Source organism: Macaca thibetana, chromosome 14 (genome assembly GCF_024542745.1).
Source record: "Macaca thibetana thibetana isolate TM-01 chromosome 14, ASM2454274v1, whole genome shotgun sequence".
In the NCBI taxonomy this organism is placed as follows: Eukaryota; Metazoa; Chordata; class Mammalia; order Primates; family Cercopithecidae; genus Macaca; species Macaca thibetana.
Genome location: NC_065591.1, coordinates 9,505,405 through 9,526,977, shown reverse-complemented (window position 1 = coordinate 9,526,977; position 21,573 = coordinate 9,505,405). Strand labels below are relative to the sequence as shown.

The window sequence follows — 21,573 nt, the reverse complement described above, 5'->3', positions numbered from 1 at the left end:
ATTTTGCCCCCCACACTTCAGTCGGGGGAGGTTTAATAAAAATAGTAATATAATAACAATATAATGACTGTGATCAATAGTAAAATGCCCCCTAGGTTCCCCTAATACACAACTGGTTGAAGCTTCGAGAAAAAGGACCCCCATTTCTGGGAAGGGCCAGAGTGTGCCGGGAGACCCTCCAGTGGCCCCCACTGGGTACCCATCTCCCACCAAAAAGCCCTTATAAATACCCTCCCCATCCTATCCCTGTCCAGGATTCTCTTCCCCGATGGGAGGATTGGTTGACAGCGTCAGCCCCACCCACCGCACCCCTCCCCAGAGAAAGGACCCTTTGTTCTCCAGACTCCCTCTCTCTTCCACCTTTTTGTCTTCCTCCACTTCATCGCTTCTCCTCCGTCCCTCTCCCCTCTTCCTCTACACGGCTTCTACCTCCTTCCAATTCCTATCACCTCCTCCTCCACTTCCTTCCTCCTATCCTGTCTCTCACCTCCTTTGCCTACATCCTTTCTCTCCTTCTCTATCTTCCTTCCTCTGGATCACAGTCTGTTTTTCTCAGCCAGATGCTGAGCAGAGACCGGGACATGCCCCATCTTGGCCTCAGCTGGGAGTCAGACAGTCCACAGATAAGACCCCCAACCTGTTCCCAGAGACCCAGTCCCTCTCCATCCCTCATCCCAACTCTTACAAGCCTCTGGGGGCTTGGCACTGGACACGAGAGCTTTGGCACAATCACCCCGGACACCAGGACAAAAGGATCCATTCTATTCCCAATGGCTTAGAAAGGCTGGGGCTGGGAACAGAGAGGTAAGGCAGGGAATCAGGACTGGGAGTCAGGACCCCCAAGTCCTGGGAAACCAGGCAAGCCTTCCAGTCATTGCCCAGCCCGAGCCCTCCCTGAGTCCGAATTTCCATGTCCCGGACCAGCCGGAGTATGGCATTCCTCAAGTTCTTCGCTCCCTCATGTCTTTCTGCCCTGGGATTGGGGTGGGCCCTAACAGAGGGCATCAAGGAGAGCTCTCCAATTCAGGGGATAGGGGGAGGCTTCGGGGCCGCTCTGAGACCTGCCGGAGAAAGAAAAGGAAGTCGGGGGGTAGGCTCAGGGAGGACTCTTTCCTCACAGGGCCAGTGGCTCCTGGAGGCCCCCTTAGTATCATCACCCACTGTATCAGGGCCCCTGGAGGAAACCAGATGTGAGGTGGGCAGTGGAGGTGGTAAAAAGGTCACTGGAAGAACCTGGAGAACTCCTGCTTAACCTTGAATGGATTCAAAGTCCTTTTTTTTTTTTTCTTTTCTGAGACAGAGTTGTGCTCTGTCGCCTAGGCTGGAGTGCAGTAGTGGCATGATCTTGGCTCACTGCAACCTCTCCCTCCCAGGTTCAAGTGATTCTCCTGCCTCTGCCTCCCAAGTAGCTGGGATGACAGGCATGCATCACCATGCCTGGCTAATTTTTCTTTTGTTTGTTTTTTGTTTGAGACGGAGTCTCGCTCTGTCACCCGGGCTGGAGTGCAGTGGCATGATCTCGGCTCACTGCAACCTCCGCCTCCCAGGTTCAAGCAATTCTCCTGCCTCGGCCCCCCAAGTAGCTGGGATTACAGGCATGCGCCACCAGGCCCAGCTAATTTCTGCATTTTTAGTAGAGACACGGTTTCACCACGTTGGCCATGCTGGTCTCGAACTCTTGACCTCAAGTGATCTGCCCGCCTTGGCCTTCCAAAGTGTTGCGATTACAGGGGTGAGCCACCGTGCCCAGTGAATGTTCATTCACTCCATTCTTCCTTTAGTCGATACACATGCTTCACTCTGGGCAGAAGAATGAAGCCTGACCCCCACCACCAAGGAGCCCACAGTCAAGGGAGGAGAACAGGCACCAGAAGAAACCCATGGCACAGCAGGAGCTGCAAGGATGGTGTGGAGGGAGCGGGGTGGCAAAGGTGGCACCAGCCCCAGGGAGGCAATGACTACCTGACCAAGCGGCCAGGAAGGCTCCTTTGAAGATGGTACTGGTGGGTCACCTGGAGGGCAGTCTGGTGTTGGTGAAGGTGAAGATAGGGACAAGGCATTCAAAACAGAGGGGACTGCAGGGGCGAGAGCCTGCAGGCATAGAAGAGCATGGTGAGCCCCAGGGCTCCGAGCGGCCTGGTGTGACAGGAGTGGGTGCATGTGTGTGCTGGAGACAGTGGGTAAATGTGTATGCTGGATGCGTGGCTGCAGGGGGAACGGGAACCTCCCCAGCTTCTCTTAGGTTTACCCCTGTCCTCATTCAGAATGGATTGCTCCCTCCTCTGATCCCCCCAACTCCCTGCTGTGGACTGAGCCTCTGTTAAGAATCCTAAGAGTGGCCGGGCGCAGTGGCTCATGCCAGTAATCCCAACACTTTGGGAGGCCAAGGCACGTGGATCACTTGAGGTCAGGAGTCCGAGACCAGCCTGGCCAACATGGTGAAACTCCATCTCCACTTAAAATACAAAAATTAGCTCGACATGGTGATGCATGCTTGTAATACCAGCTACTTGGGAGGCTGAGGTAGGAGAATCGCTCGAACCTGGGAGGTGGGGGTTGCAGTGACCAAGATTGTGCCACTGCACTCCAGCCTGGGTGAAAAGAGTGAGACTCCGTCTGAAAAAAAAAAAAAAAAAAAAAGAATCCCAAGAGCTCCCCTTCTGTGGCACCTTCCCCATGCCAGGTGCTATGCTGAGCCCTTCGCAGGTATTATCAGCTCATCCAGGCCTCCCAGGAACCACATCATTTTACAGGTGAGACACGATTAGGGAGGTTGGGCACTTTGCCCAGAGCCACACAGCTGGAAAAGTCAAAGCCAAGATTCCCACCTAAGCTGGCCTGCCTCCAGGATCCTGCTGGTGCCCACTGGTGGGGTGAGACAGGTAAGAAAATCAAGGACAGGGATGGGCTCAGCTTGTTCCCTAGCCTAGGTCCCTGAGCAAGGCCTAACACAAAAGAGAAATGCCTGACGTTTGAATAGGGGACGGACAAGCCTCCCGGACCCGCTCACCTGCATTAAGGAGGTTGCAGGGCTCAGCGATCCCTGGGGGCAGGACACAGACTCGCTGGACAGGGATGTCCAAGGTTTCCTCTTCACTGCTCCAGCAGCAGATGAGGAGACAAAAATACCAAGATCAGATTTGAGGGATCCAAAGAGGGTGTAAACTTGGCGTGCGAGGTAGCACACTGGAGGCTGAGGGACTGTCCTTACTGGGGTCTGCGTCTCCACCGAGGCCTTCGCTGCCCATGGAGGCTGGGCGCCGCAACGCCTCGGAGAAGCTGTGGGGCCGCTGTGGGCCAGAGGAGCCGCGAGAAACTCGGCCCTTCTCTTCCAGAGCCTGTTGGTTGACAGCGCGGAGGGGCTGGGACCAGGAGGCACACGGAGGCCAAGAGGCCCAAGGCACAACAGACCAGGACAAATGAATGCCACTGGGCCCCCAGCCTGGATGTACTTAAGTCCCAGGTAGCAGAAGGGTAAGTCCCAGGCCTCAGGGGCCCAGGTAATTACAGAGGCCTGTGATTGGCTAGAGCTCACCAGAGGCCGGTGATTGGCTCAGCCTCACCAGAGTAGCTTGTGATTGGCTCCAGAGGACTAACCCGGGACGTGTCCCTGGCGCCGGGCCGCCCGTTGGCAGGGCCCACGTGTACCAGGTGGTTGAAGTTGGTAGGCGGTGAGATGAGCTTGGAGCGCACAAAGGGGTCCTTTAGCATCTCCCTGCGGGAGGAGAAGGCGTAGGGAGTTGGTGGCCAAGCTCCACCCTCCCTTCACCCCGCCCAGCCTCAACCCCCGCGTCGTGCACGCGTACCTGCGCTGCTGCTTCTGCTGCTCCTCCGACACGCGGAAAAAGAAGCGGCGCTTGCTCTTGGTGCGGAACAGCTGGCGCCGGCTGTTGTCGGTGAGGTCCGGGATGTCGAACTCGTCCTTCTCTGTGGGAGAAGCGGAGAGCTGGGCTGTGCTCACACGTTCCTGGGGCCCAGTCAGCTGGCGTTCACGGCCACACAGCCACACGTGCGCACTGGTGAACGCACACACCCGTACACACGAACTCCCTCACCTGCCAGCTGGTTCCTGAGGTAGGTCAGGCGGACCTTCTCGGTGCCGTAGAGGAACAGGGAGCCCTCTGGATTGAGGGGCCGCACCTGAGGCAGCAGGCACAGAGGTCAGGCCACGCCCCCACCCCGGTGCTGCCCCAGGGCTCTGGCGGACCCTCACCTTCTTGAGCGGCACGGTCTGCACCCATTCTGCCCTCCTCACGTCAAACACATCGATGGAGTTCTCGCTGAACACTGTCAGGTAGGGGGCCGCGTACCCTGCGGGCACGCCACGCACCTCTGAGCTGTTTCCCCCTCTGTTTCACAGGGAACACCCTGACCCCTGCCGCAGCACAGTAACTACCACACCCCACGCTAAGGTCCTTCCTCTGAAGACTCCCTGTCGCCCCGCCCAGCCTCCACATCAAATCAGAGACAACCCTGGACCACTCACCACATGCCTGGCTCAGTTCTAAACACGACATGCTTTTCCTCCCTTAATTTTTTAACAACTCCGAGCAGGTACTATTGTTATAACCCCTAATTTCCAGAGGAGGGAATGGAACCCCTGGAGCCATGTGGTCAAGGTCAGGTCACCCAGCTGGTCCTGAGAGCTGCGATTTGGCCCTGGGCAGCTTGGGTGGTATGCAGCACCCAACCCGCAGGCCCCACCCCAGACAGCCATTGCTCACCAAGGACACTCTGCCCCTCTCTTCCAGCCCTTACCCATCATGCTAGTTACTTGTGCATGCACCAGACTGCCCCACCGCCTCATTCATTCATTCATTCACTATTCCACCCATTCCTCCCAACCCGTCGCCCCTGGAGTGTGCCAGCCTGGGCTGGGTGCTTGATGTGGATGAGGAAACCAGCCCCGGCCCATTCTGTGGGACCCCAGTGCACCAAGCCAGTCATGAAGTGGAGGTGACGAGAGCCATGACGAAGGTCTAGATGGAGAGGTAGTGGGGCAAAGAGAAGGAAAGGACCAATGATGGGGAGGCAGGGCGGGGAGCATGAAGGCAATGGTGACCACAGCAATTGCAGCGGCCATCTTTGGAGCGCCTACCAGCTCCAGGCCCTGAGCTGACACTGGGGCTGGACCTAGTTAAGAGTTTGCCAGGTACAGGCCAGGGTTGGTAGCTCACACCTGTAATCCCAGCACTTTGGGAGGCCGGGCAGGGGGATTGCTTGAGTCCAGGAGTTTGAGACTCCCAGCCTGGGCAATATGGCAAAACCCTGCCTCTACGAAAAAATACAAAAATTAGGCCGGGCGCAGTGGCTCACGCCTGTAATCCCAGCACTTTGGGAGGCTAAGGCAGGCAGATCACGAGGTCAGGAGTTCGAGACCAGCCTGGCCAACATGGTGAGACCCTGTCTCCACTAAAAATACAAAAATTAGCTGGGTATGGTGGCGGGTGCCTGTAGTCTCAGCTACTAGGGAGGCTGAGGCAGGAGAACTGCCTGAACCTGGGAGGTGGAGACTGCAGTGAGCCAAGATCACACCACTGCACTCCAGCCTGGTGACAGAGTAAGACTCCTCTGTCTCAAACAAAACAAAAATTAGCCAGACGTGGTGGCACACACCTGTGCCCCCAGTTACTCGGGAGGTTGAGGTGGGAGGATCACTTGACCCCAGGAGGCGGAGGTGGCAGTGAGTCGAGATTGTGCCACCGTACTCCAGCCTGGTGACAGAGGGAGACCCTGTCTCAAAAGAAAAAAAAAAAAAAGTTTGCTGGATACAAACGAAAGGAGAGCGGCCCAGGCAGGAGAGGAGCATGAGCTCAGCATGGAAAAGGAAGGTCCCCTGCAAGCCACGGAGGCCAGGACAGGGTGGTGTTGGGCTGGAGGATGCAAACTGGCACCAAAGGCCTCCAATGCCAGGCTCATGAGTTGAGGCGCGACCTTGTCTTCACCCATACACTGAAGGTGCCTTACCCCAGCCCATGGGCGCTGCTGGCCACAACAGCTCATGGCCACGAGACTTGCGGCCTGCGCCATCCACGTAGATGCCAGCAGTGGTGAAGAGTAGCAGGAACTCGCTGAGACTAAGCTCCACGGCACCCAGTGCCTCACCCAGGCCCCCGCGGGATGGTGGCAGCTCCTCAGGCACCAAACCGGCCCCCAACGCCAATGGCGCAGCCTCATTGAGCAGCGGGTAGAGCGCAAAGCCACCGGCAGCGCCCACACATAGCCGGTCGCCCAGCAGCTCCAGGCTCTGCACAGTGGCGGGTGCCTGCAGCTCACGGATACGGCGCTGCCAGGGCCCAGGGCCCGGGCCCAGCTGGTAGCAGAGCACCTGGCGCTTGACGGCTACACAGAGCACTGGGGTGCGGGCCTGCAGGATGCTTCCAGCTGCCAGTGCCTGGCAGCCTCGAGACTCGGGGATCTTGGCACCTGCTACCTCTATGTTCTCCAGCTCCGCCAGGGCAAAGAGACGCACACTGGGGCCGCGGCCACACAGCACAACCAGCAGGCCTGCGCTGGGGCTCAAGGCCAGCTGCTGCACGCGCCGGCACTCCCCCACCTGGAAGATGTCTGCAGGGTTGGCGAGGGGAGAGGGTCACTGGCAGGTGGTTGAAGAGTGACCCGTCCCCATCCTCCTCGGCCTGCTGGGGCTGCCCCTGCCCACGCCCACCCTAGCCCAGCCTTGATGGGTACCGTTGCTGTGCAGATGGATGACAAAGAGCCCCTCCTCGGTGCCAAGCGCAAGTCGATCCTGGTCTGGTGGAGGGAGGGAGAGGGTCAGAGGTCAGCAGCCCACTCAATGACACGGAGAGTGTGCAGTCCACCTGCCTTGCTGTGCCTGTTTCTCTTGAGGAAATGGGGGTGGCGATAATCCCGCTGTCCCTGCCTCACTGACCCTTCTCTCCCAGTCTGGACAGGCTCTTTCAGAGGGGTTGGGGTGAGGCCCATCACCTTGAGCTGTGGGATTTCAGGTAAGTCAGGTCACCTCTCAGAGCCTTGGTTTCGCCTTATGTAAACTGGGGACAACGATGGTACTTTCTCAGAGTGGCTCTGAGGAAGCGAGGAAGCGGGGAGGGTTCAGCAGAGCCCCTTGCTCAAAAAACCCCCTCCCCTCTGGTTCCTGACTGCTCCAGGGACCCACACAACCTCTCCTGTGGCTCCCGCCCTGAGAGCGGGTGCTGGCTCAGGGCCTCGGCTGCCGGGGGACGCCGAGGAGCTTTGTTTCATGCCTCTTTCCCAGCCTCAGTTACAGAAGAGCCCTGCTGAGCCCCAGGTTCAAGGCTGAGCACAAGTGAAGCTCTTGGCAGCTCCACCCAGGAGATGTTATGAGGCTCTGGGTGTTCTACAGCAGTCCCCCAGTCCCCTAGCTTGTAGTGAGACAGCCAGGACTGAACCCTCATTTCTCTCTTTTTAAAGCCTTTGTTCCAGCTGGGCATGGTGGCCCATGCCTGTAATCCCAACACCTTGGGAGGCCAAGGCGGGTGGATCACCTGAGGTCAGGAGTTCGAGACCAGCCTGGCCAACATTGTGAAACCCCGTCTCTACTAAAAATACAAAAAGTAGCCACGCAAGGTGGCACATGCCTGTAATCCCAGCTACTGAGGAGGCTGAGACAGGAGAATCGCTTGCATCCGGGAGGCGGAGGTTGCAGTGAGCTGAGATTGTACTGCTGCACTCCAGCCTGGGCAACAGAGCGAGACTGTCTCAAAAAAAAAAAAGAAAAAAAAAAAAAGCTTTTGTTCCTTCTACTCGCTTGAGATTCTTTTGGAAAAAGCAGAAACTGAGGCACAGTGAAATGGAGTGGGGATAAGCCAGGCCCCCTACCTGGGGGCCCAGCCATGCACACAGGGGGCTGGAGCACATATGTAGTGCAAGGCAGTCTGTGTCTCGTGGCTGCAGGGAATGGGTAGTGGCGGTGGCCCTTGGGACTGTTCCTAGACACCAGCACTCCTGCAGGCCTGGACTGCTTCCTCCAGTCCCCTCCACCAGCTCACCGAGGATGGCAGCACAGAGCGTGTGGGGCAGCAGCGGCAGCCCATTGTCGTAGGCCTCCTTGAGTGTGTACACGGGCCGGGGTCTTGGCCGTGCGTCCAGCAGCAGCCGCTGCAGCTCACCCAGCACCTGCAGCCAGCGCTCCCGCTCCCCCTCGCTCTCCGCCAGCAGCAGCACAGTGCACGTAGTGGGCGGCACTGCCAGCTGGGAGGTCGTCACCTGTGGGCAAGGACCCAAGCTGAAGGGCTGTGGGCCAGAGCCATCTGTCCTCCCTCCCTTCCTGCCTCCAGCAGCCGCTGTGCCCCGGGGGCCTAGCGTGCACTATCAGCAGCAGGGAGTAGGCCAGACAGGCATACAGACAACTCCAGAGACCTGCGACCAGCGCCATAATGGGGCAAGGACAGGCCTAGTGGGAACACAGAGGGCCCCAAACTCGGGCCAGGAGGTGAAGGATGACTTCCCAGGGGACCAGACATTTCTGCTGGAGCCTGAGGGACGACTAACTAACCAGGAGTAGTCAAGTTTAGGAGCTGGGCGCCAGTGCAGGGCCGGCAATTCTGTGCAAAGATACACGTGAAGGACCGAGAATGTGGTGCACACAGGCACGGGGCACCCTCAGAACTGGAGAGAACAAGGTGTGGCCAGAGCAGAGAGGTGCCAGGGAGAGGGCTGGGGAGGCCTGCAGGGCCAGATCCTTGGGGCCTCAAGGGCTAGGTCAGGAGCACCCCGCAGACGACGGGAAGCCACAGTGGATCCGAAATGAGGTAAGACCCGGCCAGATGCTTGCGTGGAAAGCATGTTGTGGTTGTGGGCTGGCCCAAGAGGGCAGTATGGAGTGGGCGGACAGTGGCCAGAGTGGGAACAGCATGGGGAGGTGGATGGCGGCTGCTCCATCTCATCCCAGGCACTCACCCTAAAGATGCGTGGCAAGTCCCTGGATTGAGCATGGATGACATCAGAGGCCAGAACGGGAGTAGCCGAGAACTGGGGGTCCCTGGGAGGTTCACAGAACAGGTCAGAGGTCTCCCTGTTCCTGACTGCCCCCCCTCACCACTAGTCCCTTACCCCATGCCACTGCCCAGCACCCACCTCAGATCCAGGACCTGCAGGAGGGCCCCGCTGGGCGGGCTGAGCCTCGGGTCAGGGGCGTCAAACAGCAGCAGGCGTGAGTCACTCAGGGCAGCAAACACCCGCTGCCAGCCCCGCCGGACACCTGAGGGCCGCGGCACCTGGCGGAAAGGCAAGCATAGGAGGACTGCAGGGGCCCTCAGCCCCCCATGCCCGTCTTCCCCTCCCTCGGCCCCCACTCACCGACAGGAAGCCCTCATAGGCAGTGCCTGTGCCCGTTTCAGGGTGTACTCCCAGGGCTGTGCGGAGGAGGTCAGGGGGCACGGGGCAGGGTGGGGCCTGTGGGGCACAGGTTGTGTGACAAAAGTAGCCGCAGGCTGTGGGGAAAGTGGAGAAGGTGGATGAGGTGAGTCTGGGAGGGGACAGCCCCAAACCAGGACTGGGGCATGTCCAGAGCCAGCTTCCCTGAAGCCACAGTGGCACCTGAACTGTCCCCAATTCCTCATCAAGTGAGAAAAGGAACAGAGCTAAGCAGGAGGAAATTTGACCAGCAGGTGCCAGTGACCCTGGGATAGGAGAAACAGCCTGGGTGTGCCAGGGCCACACACCTGGGACCGTGGCTGGAGCATAGTGGGTGGGTGTGCGGTGGGGTGGGGACTCTCACCATCACAACCCAGGCCCTGGCGGCCCAGGCCCAGCATCAGCGAGGTACAGCGGAGACACTTGGTCGGGGATGGGAAGCTCCGGGGGCGCAGGGTGTGTGAGCCGGGCTGGGGAGGGGGACAGCCATTACCCAAGGCCTTCCAAGACCCCATGCCCCATCCCTGAGGGGTCAGGCGAGACAAAGGGCTGAGCCAGGCGGCAGTGACCTCTGAGTCCCAGCCATTCTATAGCAGCAGGCAAGCTCATTGCTACCACCTCCACCCCAATTGTGCCTGCTGGCTACAATGCACATGGAGTGCCCCCTCAGGGCCCATTCAGCCTAGCAGAACTGCTTGGTGCCCCCACCCCGCTTCCCTCTGGGCACTGACCTTAGCAGGAAGAGCTTCTGTAGAGGCTGTGTTGGCAGTGGGCGCTCTGGGGAACACAGCCTGCAGGAGGGCGGGGGAGCAAGTGAGATGGGCAGGGGCGGCGCCCAGCCCCCCTACTATGGACCCGCCTGTCCTCACCCCCATGCGCAAGCTGCGTCGGCCCTCTGGCCTCAGCTCTGGCTCCCCTCCATGCCTTGTGGCCTCTCCTGAGATGCCAGGGTCCTTGGCAGAATCCTTCTGCGGATGGGAGAGAGAGGAGCAAAGTCAAGGTCCCTGTGCCTCTCCCAGGACTCCTCCCCAACAAGCCCCTCAGCCTGGTCCTTACCTCTGAGCTCCGGAAGGACAGGAAGGGAATCAAGGAGTTTGAGGGCTTGGTGTCTGCAAAGAGAGGGGAGGTCACCGGCCTGGGGTCCCTGGCCTAGGAACTAGGGGCCAGGAGGGGCCTCAGTTCCCACCTCAGTAAAATGGGAAATGACCACAGGCATGGGGCAGGGCTAGGCAGAGCAGGCACTCAAGAAGTGCTGGTCACAGGTGATGGAGTAAGTGGCAGAGTCCAGGAACAGACTCCCGTCTCCACCACCCTGCCAGGCCATCATGGAGACCCCTTGGCAAGCGGGAGGCCATGGGGGAGCCTGGATCCGGGGCAAGCAGTCGGCAGCCACTCACCCCCTGGCCCTCGGGCCCGCAGCTCCTCCCGCAACATGGTGAGCTCCTGCTGCAGGGCCTGGCTCTGCTTCTCGGCCTCCTGCAGACGGCTGGGGAGAACAGCAAGGGCTCACCACCAGCCTCTGTGCGGGCCCTGGCCCCCAGCGCCTGCCCCTAGCCTCACCGCTCAGCCTGCAGCTGGGCCTCCTGCACCTGCGTCAGCCGCTCCTGCAGGCCCTGCTTGGCACGGATCTCAGCCTCCAGCGCCGACTGCAGCTCCAGCCTAGCCGAGGCCTCCATTTTCTGCAGGCGCCGCGCCTTCCACTGGTGGTCCTGGTGGCCATGGGGCACCCGTATAAGATGGTTTCTAAGCCTGGCTGCCTCAAGGACCCCCTCCTACCAGAGCATCCTGCTACCCATGCCACCCGGCCAGGCTCAAAGCTCCAGCTCGGCCACTGACCCACGCTGAGCTCAGGGGAAGCCACTATTTCTCGTGAGCTCAGTGTCCCCACCTCCAGTAGTGACCCTCAGTAGCAGGGATCCTGAGGCTCACGGAAGGTTAGTGACTTGCCTAAGCCAGCCCCCAAGGGCATCTCTGGGGCTCACCAGTGGCCGGGCAGGGAGCGTCTGGGTGCCCACGTTCCTCAACGACTCCAGCTCCTCTGCCATCTTGGTGGCCAGGGCCTGCAGGTAGCCTCTTGAGACCTTCTCATCGTTCACCCTGATTGGGAAGGGGCTCAGGGTCATGGGCTGGGCCCTCAGTCTCGCCTAATGCATTCCCCACCCCGACCCACCCCCGGCACCCACCAGCTGAGGATGTCGGCGAGCTGGGCCTCCCAGTTGCTCTCTGTCTCCCGTCGCTCACCCTCCAGCCGCTGCTTGCTCTCCTGCTCCTGGGCCAGCTCTGCTTCCAGCTGGGGCCGGCCAGAGGAAAGGTCAGCCCCAGGCCCCAGCAGTCCTGGGACTGCTGTCTCCCTATAGGTACCGCAGCACCCCAAGCCCCATCCATGTCCACCCTGCTCACTGACTCCCCATTGCCTTGTCCATCTGTCGTGCCCTCCGTCCATCCCCCTGCTCACCCGCTCCTGCTCCCGGCTCAGCCTCCGGTTTTCCTCCTGCAGCTGGCACAGAGCCTCCTCCTTACCACTCGGCCTGGGGAGGAGAAGGCCAAGGCCATGACTCCCCGCCCAGGCCGGGTCCGGCCCCTCCCTGCCACCAGCTGCCTGGCTCACCTGTGGCTGTGGGCCTGCTCCAGCTGCTCTCGCAGGGCGGCCACCTCCTTCCTCAGTTGGGCCTCCTGAGGCCCACCCTCAGGGGGTCCCATCCTGTTGGTCTCAGAGGCTGTGTGGATGGTCTTGGGGACATGGAGGGGGTCAGGGCAGAGACCCAAGATGCCATGGCCCACCCGCCCGGGACACAGGCCTGGCCCTGAGGCTCTGAGTGGGGTCAGACTGGTGGGGAAGCGCCTCTTGCCAAGGGGGGAGGACTTGACTACCTTGGCCTGGGAAGACTCCTCAAGGCGTTGCTCCCACTGTCCCTGCAGCTGCATCACCTGCCGGGTCAGGGAGGACACCTGGGCCTCCAGCTGTGAGGGGTGCAGAGGCAGGCCAGTGCCAACTCTGCCCTTGGCAGCCCCTCTGCCCACCTTGCCACAAACTCCCAACTCTGCCAGCCACAGTGGACGTGAGGAGGCATGGACTCCCAGATTGCCCCATCCCAGCCACTGTCCCCTGGGCCCAGCCTCTGCCAGCTACAACTAGGGGGCAGCATCTCCCACCAAGCTCCCCATGCTCCCTCCAGCCACACTGGGGGCAGGGCCCAGATGCTGTCCCTTCCCACCCTGGTCACCCACCTCCCTCTGGGCAGCCCGGGCTTCCTCCAGCTGGGAGCTCAGGGCCTGGGTCTGGATAGCTGTGGCCGCCTCTCTCTCCTGGGCCTCCTGCAGCCTCTGAAGCAGCTTGTCCTGCTGCCCCTGGGCCTTGCAGAGCTCCTGCTCCTGAGCCTGCAGCCCTGCCCGACCCTCGGCCAGCTCCTGAGGAGACGGGGAGGGAGCGGGGAAGGACAAGGCCCAAAGTCAGGCATGAACCATCCACGGAGCCCAGGGCCACTCACCCACCTCACCCAACCCTCACCTGGTGAAGCTGGTCAAGTTCCTGCCGCAGGTCACTGTCCTGACCTGGGCTACCAGGTGTGGGCCCATCCAGCTGGGACAAGGAGGCCTTGTCCCTCAGCAGCTCTGCCGGGAAGAGTCACTGAGACCTCAAGTGCTGACGGCCCCAGCCTCTCACCCCGGGAGCGAGTCTCCTTGGCTTGTTTTCCATACACAGGCTCAGAGAGTGCAAAATGCTCCCCCAGGATCATACAACGTGTCCAGGGCAGGGGCAGGACCTGAGCCCAGGTGGGACTCAGCCCCGGTGGGGATGGGTGGAAGGGATACCTGACAGCCTCTCCTGTAGAGTCTGCACTTCCTTCCGTAGCTGCTCCAGCTCCCGATGGTCAGTGGCGGCATGCAGGGCCTCTGGAGGGGATGTGGTACCCACAGGTGAGCCCACTCTCGCAGCAGCAGCCCCTAGGGCCAGCACACCCAGGCCCGGCCCAGCCGCTCCCTGTACCTTGGTGCTTCCTGCTCAGCTCCACCTTCTCCTGCTCCAGACACCGGAGCTTCCGCTCCAGGGCAGCCCAGGCCTCAGAGCTGCTCTCAGGACTGTGACTGTGGGGGGACAGGGGCCACGCGTGTTGGTAGAAACCTCACCCGACAGAGTCTCCTTCATCCTCCTGCATCGAATCACTCATTCATTGTGAAACAGCCAGAACAGACCCTGCCCTTGGGAGACCCCCGGCTGATTCCACGGGTGGCAGCCCAGGGCAGCGGCTTCAGGGCACAGGCTCCCAGTCCCCAGGCCCAGGTTTAAGCCCTTGTCCTGGCCCTTACAAGCTGTGTCACTTCGAACCCAATGTATTTTAGCCTCAGTTTCCCCAGGGGAAGACAGTGGTGACGAGGCCTCTCCCAAGGGCTGTCGAGGACAGGATGTGGTGACGGTGGCCCGGCTGGCCCCGAGGAGTGGGGGTCGGACCCATTTCCTTCCACCTCAGAGCACACTGCACCAAGACCTCACTGCGGTCTCAGGCCAGCCCCTCGAATAGGCGTAGGTGGAGATCATCCCATCCTTTTTTTTTTTTTTTTTTTTTTTTTTTTTTGAGACAGTGTCGCTCTGTCACCCAGGCTGGAGTGCAATGGCACGATCTCAGCTCACTGCAACCTCTGCCTCCCGGGTTCAAATGATTCTCCCTGCTTCAGCCTCCCAAGTAAGTGGGATTACAGGTGCCTACCACCACACCCAGCTAATTTTTGTATTTTTAGTAGAGACGGGGTTTCACCACGTTGGCCGGTCTGGTCTCAAACTCCTGACCTCAGGTGATCCACCTGCCTCGGCCTCCCAAAGTGCTGGGATTACAGCCATGAGCCACCGTGCCTGGTCCATCCCACCCATTTTACAGAGCCACAAATGAGGCCCAGGACCAGTAGCGGCCTTTGAACCCTACACCTCTGGCTCCAGGTGCAGCGCACCCTCGCCCTTCGTGGAAGGCACCATAAGAGCCATGTGCAGTCACGGGGCCCCGCGGGACCTGCGTGTGGCCTCACCAGGACCCCGAGGATGAGGGCTAGAGCACCTGCCATGTGCAGGCACTGGGGAGCCCTTCTGCCCTCCTTCGTAGGGCCCCAGTGGGCTACGTGCCCAGTGTGCTAGGTCAGGCAACCCTGAGCCTCCCACCAGGTGTGTGAGGACTAGCCTCACCTGCCCGAGGTGTAGGTGAAGCCCACAAATGGCAAGTGGTGGCCGGAGAAGGCCCCGTGGGAGGGCGGTGGCAGGGTCCCCTGCAGAGGGAGAGGGAAGGAGAGTCAGAGTCCACAGGCCGAGGCCTGAGGCCCGAGGCCACAGGAGCCCCCGGGACCAGGTGCAACCTCCTCCTGCTGAGGTGGGAACTCGATGGGGTAACACGGCCCAACCCAAACAGACCCCCAGCTCCCATAAGTCTCCTAGGAGCTGCTGGGAGTTTTCTTCCTTATATGGATTCTAGTTAATAGGATGATGCCTGTGGTCAGACGGCCTTGCCTTGACACGGCCCACCTCAGTGCAGGCGAGCATGGGGATCCTGTGGGAGATGCTGCCCCATCCCAGTTTGGCTGGAAAAGGCTGGGCCAGGGGATGGCAGCTGGAATGGGTCAGTCTGGGAGTCCATAAATCATAAGCCCTGGTGTCTGAAAGCCTCATCCCCAGCCCACCCCAGGGGACTTCAGAGGGAGGGTTCCCCCAGCCAACAAGAGGGTAGGGCAGGTCCCCTCCTGCAGTAGCCTTTGCCACTCACTGGATGGTTGAGGGCGTCGTCATCCACGTCAAAGTTGGAGGTGTCCATGGGCCCCCGCAGCTCAGGAATATAGGGGGCTATGCTGCTCGCCAGCCGCTCCCAGTCCACGCCTTCGAAGAAAGGATGGTTCCGGAAGTCGTCCAGCCCACCACGGCCCAGCCGCTCTTCCTGGCGACACAGCAACTGGCGGATCAGGTCTTGGGCGCTGGCTGGCACGTCAGGCATGTCCGGGGGGAACTGCAGGTGGTCCTGTGGGTCAAGGGAGGGGGCAGGCTGGGTCAAGTGTCCAGGAACTCAGCCTCCCCTGCAGGTATTTCCAACCACACAGACTCGGGGGGTCCCACTGCCCCCTCTGGAAGCCCAGAGCCTGGCGTCCAGACCTCGTGGTTCATGATCTTGCCGTAGGTTTCCACCAAGGACTCAGCATAGAAGGGCGTCTCCCCAAAGAGCAGTTCATAGGCGCAGACTCCAAGCGACCACCAGTCACACTGTGGGCCATAGTGGCCCTTGCCCTCCTCCATGGCCTGCAGGATCTCAGGGGAGATATAGTCCGGCGTCCCTACTGCCACTGATGAATCCACCTGTGGGTGGTGGTGGTGGTGGTGAAGCCATGAGGACGGCTTCGGACTTGGCTGGGGGGCTGGGGCTGCTAGCCCCTCGCGATGGCCCTGTCACCCCTACTCCGCCAGGCTGAACTGCTGCCCACCTGGGGCCTGGGCCTCACCCACCTTCCCTGGGGAGCCTGATGCCTCTGCACTAGGCCTGGGGCCTCCCATTTTCCTGAGAGCTTGGCCTGCCTGGTATCCCCTGCCCCCACTTCAGAGCAGGGTCCTTACCATGCCATTGGTGTTGAGACGCAGGCAGGAGCCGAAGTCAGCCAGGCGAATGTGCCCGTTCACATCCAGCAGGACATTGTCTGGCTTGACGTCCCTGGGGGATGGCAGGCAGGGAGAGTGAAGGGCTTGACCTGCGTGTAAGTGGCCATTTAGGTACATGCCCAGGTGCACATGCACAGTGTGTGCCAGCACCAGCTCACACACATTTCTATGTGTAGGTGCTCATGTGATGAGCAACATGTGTGTGTGTAGATGATCCCACAGGCCAGGAGGAGGAAGACGGCTAGATTGTAGAAAGGATGTGTGGGGACAACCCTTGGAGGTGGCAGAGTGTGCTGTAGGGGATGCAGGAGTCAGACTTCCCCAGTGCAGACCACAGCCTGGCCACCCGCGAGCCGAGTCACCTTGAGACAGGTGTTTCCCTGTGCTAAGCTCTGACCCCCTCAACTGTAGGCCGGGGACAGTAGCAGCCCCTGCCACAGAGGGCTCTGATTCCAAGGAAGCACACGGATGAGGCACCCAGCAAAGCGCCTGGCATGTGGTGAGTGCTCAGCCAACATCAGCTCTCCCCAGCACAGCTGGCAGGGGTTGGGCAGGGCAGTGCCGTTGGAGCCTCACCTGTGGATATAACCCAGCTGGTGCAGTGAGTGGATGGCCAGCACCATCTCAGCCAGGTAGAACTGGGCCAGCTCAGGCGGGAGACGGTCCTCAAAGCGGCTCAGCAGCGTCAGGAGGTCCCCGCCGGCATAGTAGTCCATCACAAGGTACTGGAGGTGGGGGACAAGAAACAAACCTGGGGAAAGGGCGTACCCGGCCACTTCACTGCTGTCCCACAGGGCTCTGGGAAGGCAGGGCTGCATCTCCCAGCAGCTCTGGGCTGGCCAGTTCCCAGCCAGGGCTCAGGCAGGAGGCAGCAAGCCCAGGAGATGGTGGGAAGTGGGAGTCTCTTGGTCCCAAGAGGGGTCTTTGGGCCCAGTGCCCCTGGCCCCAAGGGCCCTCTCCTGTGTCCCTAGGATGCTCCTCTTTAGCCCCGCCAAGTATCCTCACCAGGTATTCCTCGTCTTGGAAGGCATAGTGCAGAGTAGTCACCCAACGGCTGTCCCCTTTCACGAGCACATCCCGCTCCTCCCGGAAACATGCTGTCTGCAGCAGGTTTGGGGAAGTAAGGGGTGGGGTGGGATCACAACCCAAGATGCCCCCCTTCCCAGCTCAGGGGATGAAGGACTCTGTGAGTCTGGGAGCTTGGATGGAGGTCATAGCTCTACTGTCCCCTGTCTGGCTGCGACTGAGCCCAAGCCCACGCTCTATGGCTCTGGGCCTCAGCATGCCCATATGGAAAATGGGAATGACTGGTTGCTTTCAAAAGGGTTTGTTAGGCCTGTAATCCCAGCACTTTGGGAGGTCAAGGCAGGCAGATCACTTGAGATCAAGAGTTGGAGACCAGCCTGGCCAACATGGTGAAACACCATCTCTACTAAAAATACAAAAAACTTAGCTGGGTGTCGTGGCACACGCCTGTAATCCCTGCTACTTGGGAGGCTGAGGCATGAGAATCCCTTGAACCCAGGAGGTGGAGGTTGCAGTGAGCCGAGATCACGCCACTGCATTCCAGCCCGGGTGACAGAGTGAGACTCCGTCTTAAAAAAAAGAGTTTATTGTAGGCTGGGCATGGTGGTTCACGCCTGTAATCCCAGCACTTTGGAAGGCCGAGGCAGAAGGATCACTGGAGGTCAGCAGTTCGAGACCAGCCTGTCCAACATAGCAAAACCTCATCTCTACTAAAAACACAAAAATTAGCCGGGTGTGGTGGCAGATGCCTGTAGTCCCAGCTACTCGGGAGGCTGAGGCAGGAGAATTCCTTTAACTGGGAGGCTAAGGTTGCAGTGAGCCACTGCACTCCAGCCTAGTGGATACAGCAAGACTCCGTCTCAAGAAAAAAAAAAAAAAATTAAAAAATTAAATAAAGGATTTATTGTGAGAAAGGTAACAAATCAGTGGCTGCTGAGGGTAGCACCCTTTGCCCGGTCTGCAGCCTTGCCCACCCCCCGCCATGCCCCACAGGCCCTGGCAGCATACGCCTCCCCCACACCCATTTGTAGGGCGCCCAAGGGCCCCCCAGACTCCACACTGACCTCAGCCCTCTTCAGCATCTCCCACTTGTGCAGCATTTTCATGGCAAAAATCTGCCCAGTGTCCCTCTGCCTCACCACGGCGACCTAAGGCCACAGGCAGGACCGAGGTGAGCCCAGCCCAGTGTGAACACCTCCTCCCCACCTATCCCGGGCCCTTTGCTCACCTCCCCAAAGGCTCCTCGGCCGATCACCTTCAAGATTTCAAAGTCATCTCTCTGCAGACGCAGTTCTTTCACCTTTGATACGAAGGGGCTGGCTGAGGGGACACAGGGCGGGACTCAGAGTGCATGCAGGGAGGGCTCCATTCCCCATCTCACCTTGGGCAAGCCAGGAGCTGCCACTCCTGTGAGCCCAGGCAGGGATGACCTCCCCAGGGACAGCCTCAGGCCAAGAGGTTGGCAGGAGCTGGTGCTCCTTCGGCCACGATCAGGAACGATCAGGAAGTGCGGAAGGTCAGAGGCCGGGCTCAGCTGACTGCATGGTTCCTGGACCTCCCTGGACCCCTGGCCCCAGACTCTAGGCAGCCTCCATCCCAGGGGCTGATGGGACTTGTAGTCCTGTCCAGTCTGCAGTCTGACTCTGCTTGGCCAGGTCACCCTGGGGACCATGGGGACACCATTCCTACCCCCAGCTCGCAGTTCTTGGCCCCCTCACAGATTCAGGCCAGGGCCTGTCTTGGGAAACTGGACGGGTGACATTCCTCATCCTGAGAGAGGCTTCTCTCCCATTCAGAAGCTGTGGGCCTGGGTCTGGGGACCCTGTAGGCACAGAGGTACCTGGCTGGGGGTGAGGCCTGCAGTCCCTAGGGCAGGGAGGACAGGCTCTTTGCTTCCCACGTGGGGCCCCTCAGTCTGGAGGCATGGATGCCAGTCTGCCAAGGTGCCCACGAGATTCACAAACAGGACCATGATGCCGTTCCCTGGTGCCAGCACTAGCCCCTGAAGGCGTGAGTGCTCAGGATGCCTCCAGGCCTGATTGGCTCTCTCACTCCGAGTCCTGCCTCCCTGTCTGGACGAGGCTTTTGTCTGGTCAAGAACGTCCTCTTTCCTCACATCCCAGATACCTCCAGGAGGGGCAACTCCAGCCACTCCCAGACCCTTTCCAGACCTGGATGAGCCACAGGTTTTGGGAAGGAATTGGGTCCATAGGGAGGCAGGAGTGATCAGTCAGGATGGGGGGCAGCTGTGGTCTGGCGCCCTGCCTCAGTTTCCCCCTGCCAGGAGGTAAACTCCCTGCCAGCTGGGCGGGTCTGTGGGTGGGACAGAGAGCTGCTCCACAGGTTTATCAGGCAGAAGCCCGCAGCGGGGGCGGGGTGGAAACCTCATTACAGAAATGCATTGTCTCTTTCCCAGGTCTGTGTGTGGAGCTGGGGAGGAGCAGCCCCGGGCCTCCCTGTGGGAGTTGAAGCCAGCACCATAGGGACCCACCCGCCAGACAAGCGCTAAAGCCTAGGCCCACAGGCAGGAGGATCCAGGCCCCTGGACAGGCTGCCTAATCCTCTGGCCTCCCACAGGGCAAGGGGGCTCCGGGCAGGAGCAGGGACAAGTAGAGACAAGCAGGAGAGGAATGAGTCACGGCCCTTTGAGTTACCTCGGGAGATTGTCAACAGACGGCCCCCATGCTGGGGTCCCAGGCAGAGGTGCTGGAGGCAGTCAGGGAGGAGCACACATGTGTGTGCAAACACACACACGTGTGTGGGTGTCATGGGGGGTGACAACAACACAGGCAGACACGCATAGCATGAAGGCATCCCAGGGAGACAGGCACAGAGGCAGGGGCCTTCTGACTGCCTTGCTCTGGATGGAAGGGTTGGGGCTAGGGGACAACTCCCTGGCACATCTGGATGGCAGCATCCCCTCTTCCCCAGGCCTTGTGCCTGCCCAGAGCTCAGGAGCGCCAGGAACGCTAGTTGCCCACTGGGCAAACACCTGCCTCACCCCGCCCTGGCCAGGCCCCATGCCTTTTCCCCATGGCCCGGCAGGGTGTGACCAGGGAACCCTCCAGCTGGCGCCAGTGCCCACAGTGGGTTCAGGGTCACCCCGGGCCAGCCACTCCCAATGACTCAGATGAGTGTACCAGGAAAGGTACAGACCCATCTCCAGCCAGGCCCCCCTCCCCGGCCCTGGGGCCACAGCCCCCAGGGAGCTTGGCCAGCAGCCTGAGTCCACGCTGCAGTGGTCTTGTACGCAGGGAGCTGGGGGGATGTGTGTTGGTTGCGGGGAAGGTCTGTAAGTGTGCGATACCTACAGATCTGTGTGTTCTGCAATGCCAGTGCGGTCGGGGTGGTCTGCAGCGCTCTCTGGGTCTCTCCGTGAGCTGTGTGTGTCAATGCATCCGAGAGGAATGAGAAACAGACAGCCAGTGTGTCAGTGGGTGACACGCATGAGGGTCTGTGTGTGTCCTGCGTCAGGTGTGGCCTGTGAGCAAGGAATTCTGTACAGGACTCTAGGCGGTGTACTGGGTACATGCGTCTGCGGTCAACACCTGGGCACAAGTTCGTGTGTGCGTGCATGTGTCGGGGTCTGTGAGAGGGAAGGAGCGTGTGTGACAACTGGAGTGAGGGTGAGGTGTGCAGGCGAGTGTGCGGGCCGCGGGGGTCCGGTGGTAAGCGTCAGGGCCACTGCAGGGAGTCTGCGAGGGAAGCCCGTGGGGGTGCGGATTCCTGAGGGAGAGTCTGCGGGCGCGGGGGTCTCGGCGCGATATCCCTAGGCCCGCCCTCGCTCCGTGCCGCCCCGCCACTCACCCCAGCTCAGGAACTGCGCCACGCTGCGCTCCCGCCGTAGGGGGCCGCTGCTGAGCTCGTGGTGCAGCGCCAGCAGCAGATCTAGAAGGCCGTCGAGCCCCGGGCCGCCGCCGGCCTCGCCCGGCGCCAGCCGCTCCAGCGCGCGCAGCCGCGCCTCCATGGCTGCGGCCGGAGCCTTGATCCTCGGCTAGAGTCTGGCCGCCCGCATGCCCACCCGTCGGGCCGTCCGTCCGCCAACCGTCAGAGGCTCTGGCCGCGCGTCCTCCCCCCGACTCTCCCGCCCTCCCCGCTGTCACCTTCCTCCGCCGCCGCCAGCGCGCCCTCACCTGGGCGCCGCGCCCCGCCCCCAGACGGACGGGCAGGTGCGCGCCGGCCAATGGGAGCCGCGGCTGGAGGTGAAGGTAGGGGCGGAGGCGCGCGGGGCTGGCCCAACTCCCGGCCAGGAAGTGCGGGGGCGGGCCGCGGAGAGCAACTGACTTCTGCGAGGGGCGCGGTTGGGGTTCCGCGGAGTCGGAAAGACCTCCCAGGTACCCGCGCGGCCCCAAACCCAGCCCTACCTGGGCCCTCGCTGGGCCCTAACCCACGAGGCGCGGAGCGCTGCAACTTCTCTCGCCCCCTGGGCCGCAGCCGCCTTGCCCTTGGCTGAGGGAGAGGGGGCTAGGGACGCCTGCGGCCCCGGAGCCGGATGGGAATTGTAGTTCGCTCTCTCTAGGGTTTGCCCGCGCTTGGCACCCATCGCCCCCCCCCCAAAAAAAAATGTT

General features: G+C 60.9%; 2 protein-coding genes across 5 annotated transcripts in view; one reads left to right on the top strand and one right to left on the bottom strand.

Annotated features, from left to right (window-relative positions):
* Positions 1 to 21,573, top strand: part of ARL2 (ADP ribosylation factor like GTPase 2) — a 218,820-nt gene that overhangs the window by 14,274 nt on the left and 182,973 nt on the right. Inside the window, exon 1 of one of the 4 annotated variants that reach the window (XM_050757282.1) lies at positions 4,997 to 5,000. The exons of 2 other annotated variants lie outside the window; for them this stretch is intronic. The gene's annotated coding sequence lies outside the window, so the exon portion shown is untranslated. Of the gene's footprint in view, positions 1 to 4,996; positions 5,001 to 20,754; positions 20,759 to 21,573 lie in introns of those variants that run through there. One more of the 4 variants, XM_050757283.1, reaches the window with a different exon arrangement.
* Positions 720 to 20,972, bottom strand: CDC42BPG (CDC42 binding protein kinase gamma). The gene is made up of 37 exons (XM_050757099.1): positions 20,813 to 20,972; positions 18,234 to 18,325; positions 18,070 to 18,153; positions 16,985 to 17,080; positions 16,556 to 16,704; positions 15,938 to 16,031; positions 15,482 to 15,682; positions 15,102 to 15,350; positions 14,531 to 14,610; positions 13,346 to 13,443; positions 13,171 to 13,251; positions 12,866 to 12,969; positions 12,586 to 12,765; positions 12,229 to 12,318; positions 11,966 to 12,087; positions 11,813 to 11,885; positions 11,541 to 11,647; positions 11,340 to 11,454; positions 10,918 to 11,066; positions 10,755 to 10,843; positions 10,414 to 10,466; positions 10,227 to 10,325; positions 10,089 to 10,148; positions 9,722 to 9,827; positions 9,301 to 9,434; positions 9,079 to 9,218; positions 8,902 to 8,983; positions 7,992 to 8,208; positions 6,691 to 6,753; positions 5,968 to 6,567; positions 4,214 to 4,311; positions 4,056 to 4,140; positions 3,807 to 3,927; positions 3,598 to 3,715; positions 3,212 to 3,338; positions 3,011 to 3,096; positions 720 to 1,061 (listed from the first exon to the last, which is right to left on the bottom strand). Exons 1-37 carry the CDS (start codon positions 20,970 to 20,972, stop codon positions 1,005 to 1,007), a joined length of 4,659 nt encoding a protein of 1,552 aa, XP_050613056.1. The 3' UTR covers positions 720 to 1,004.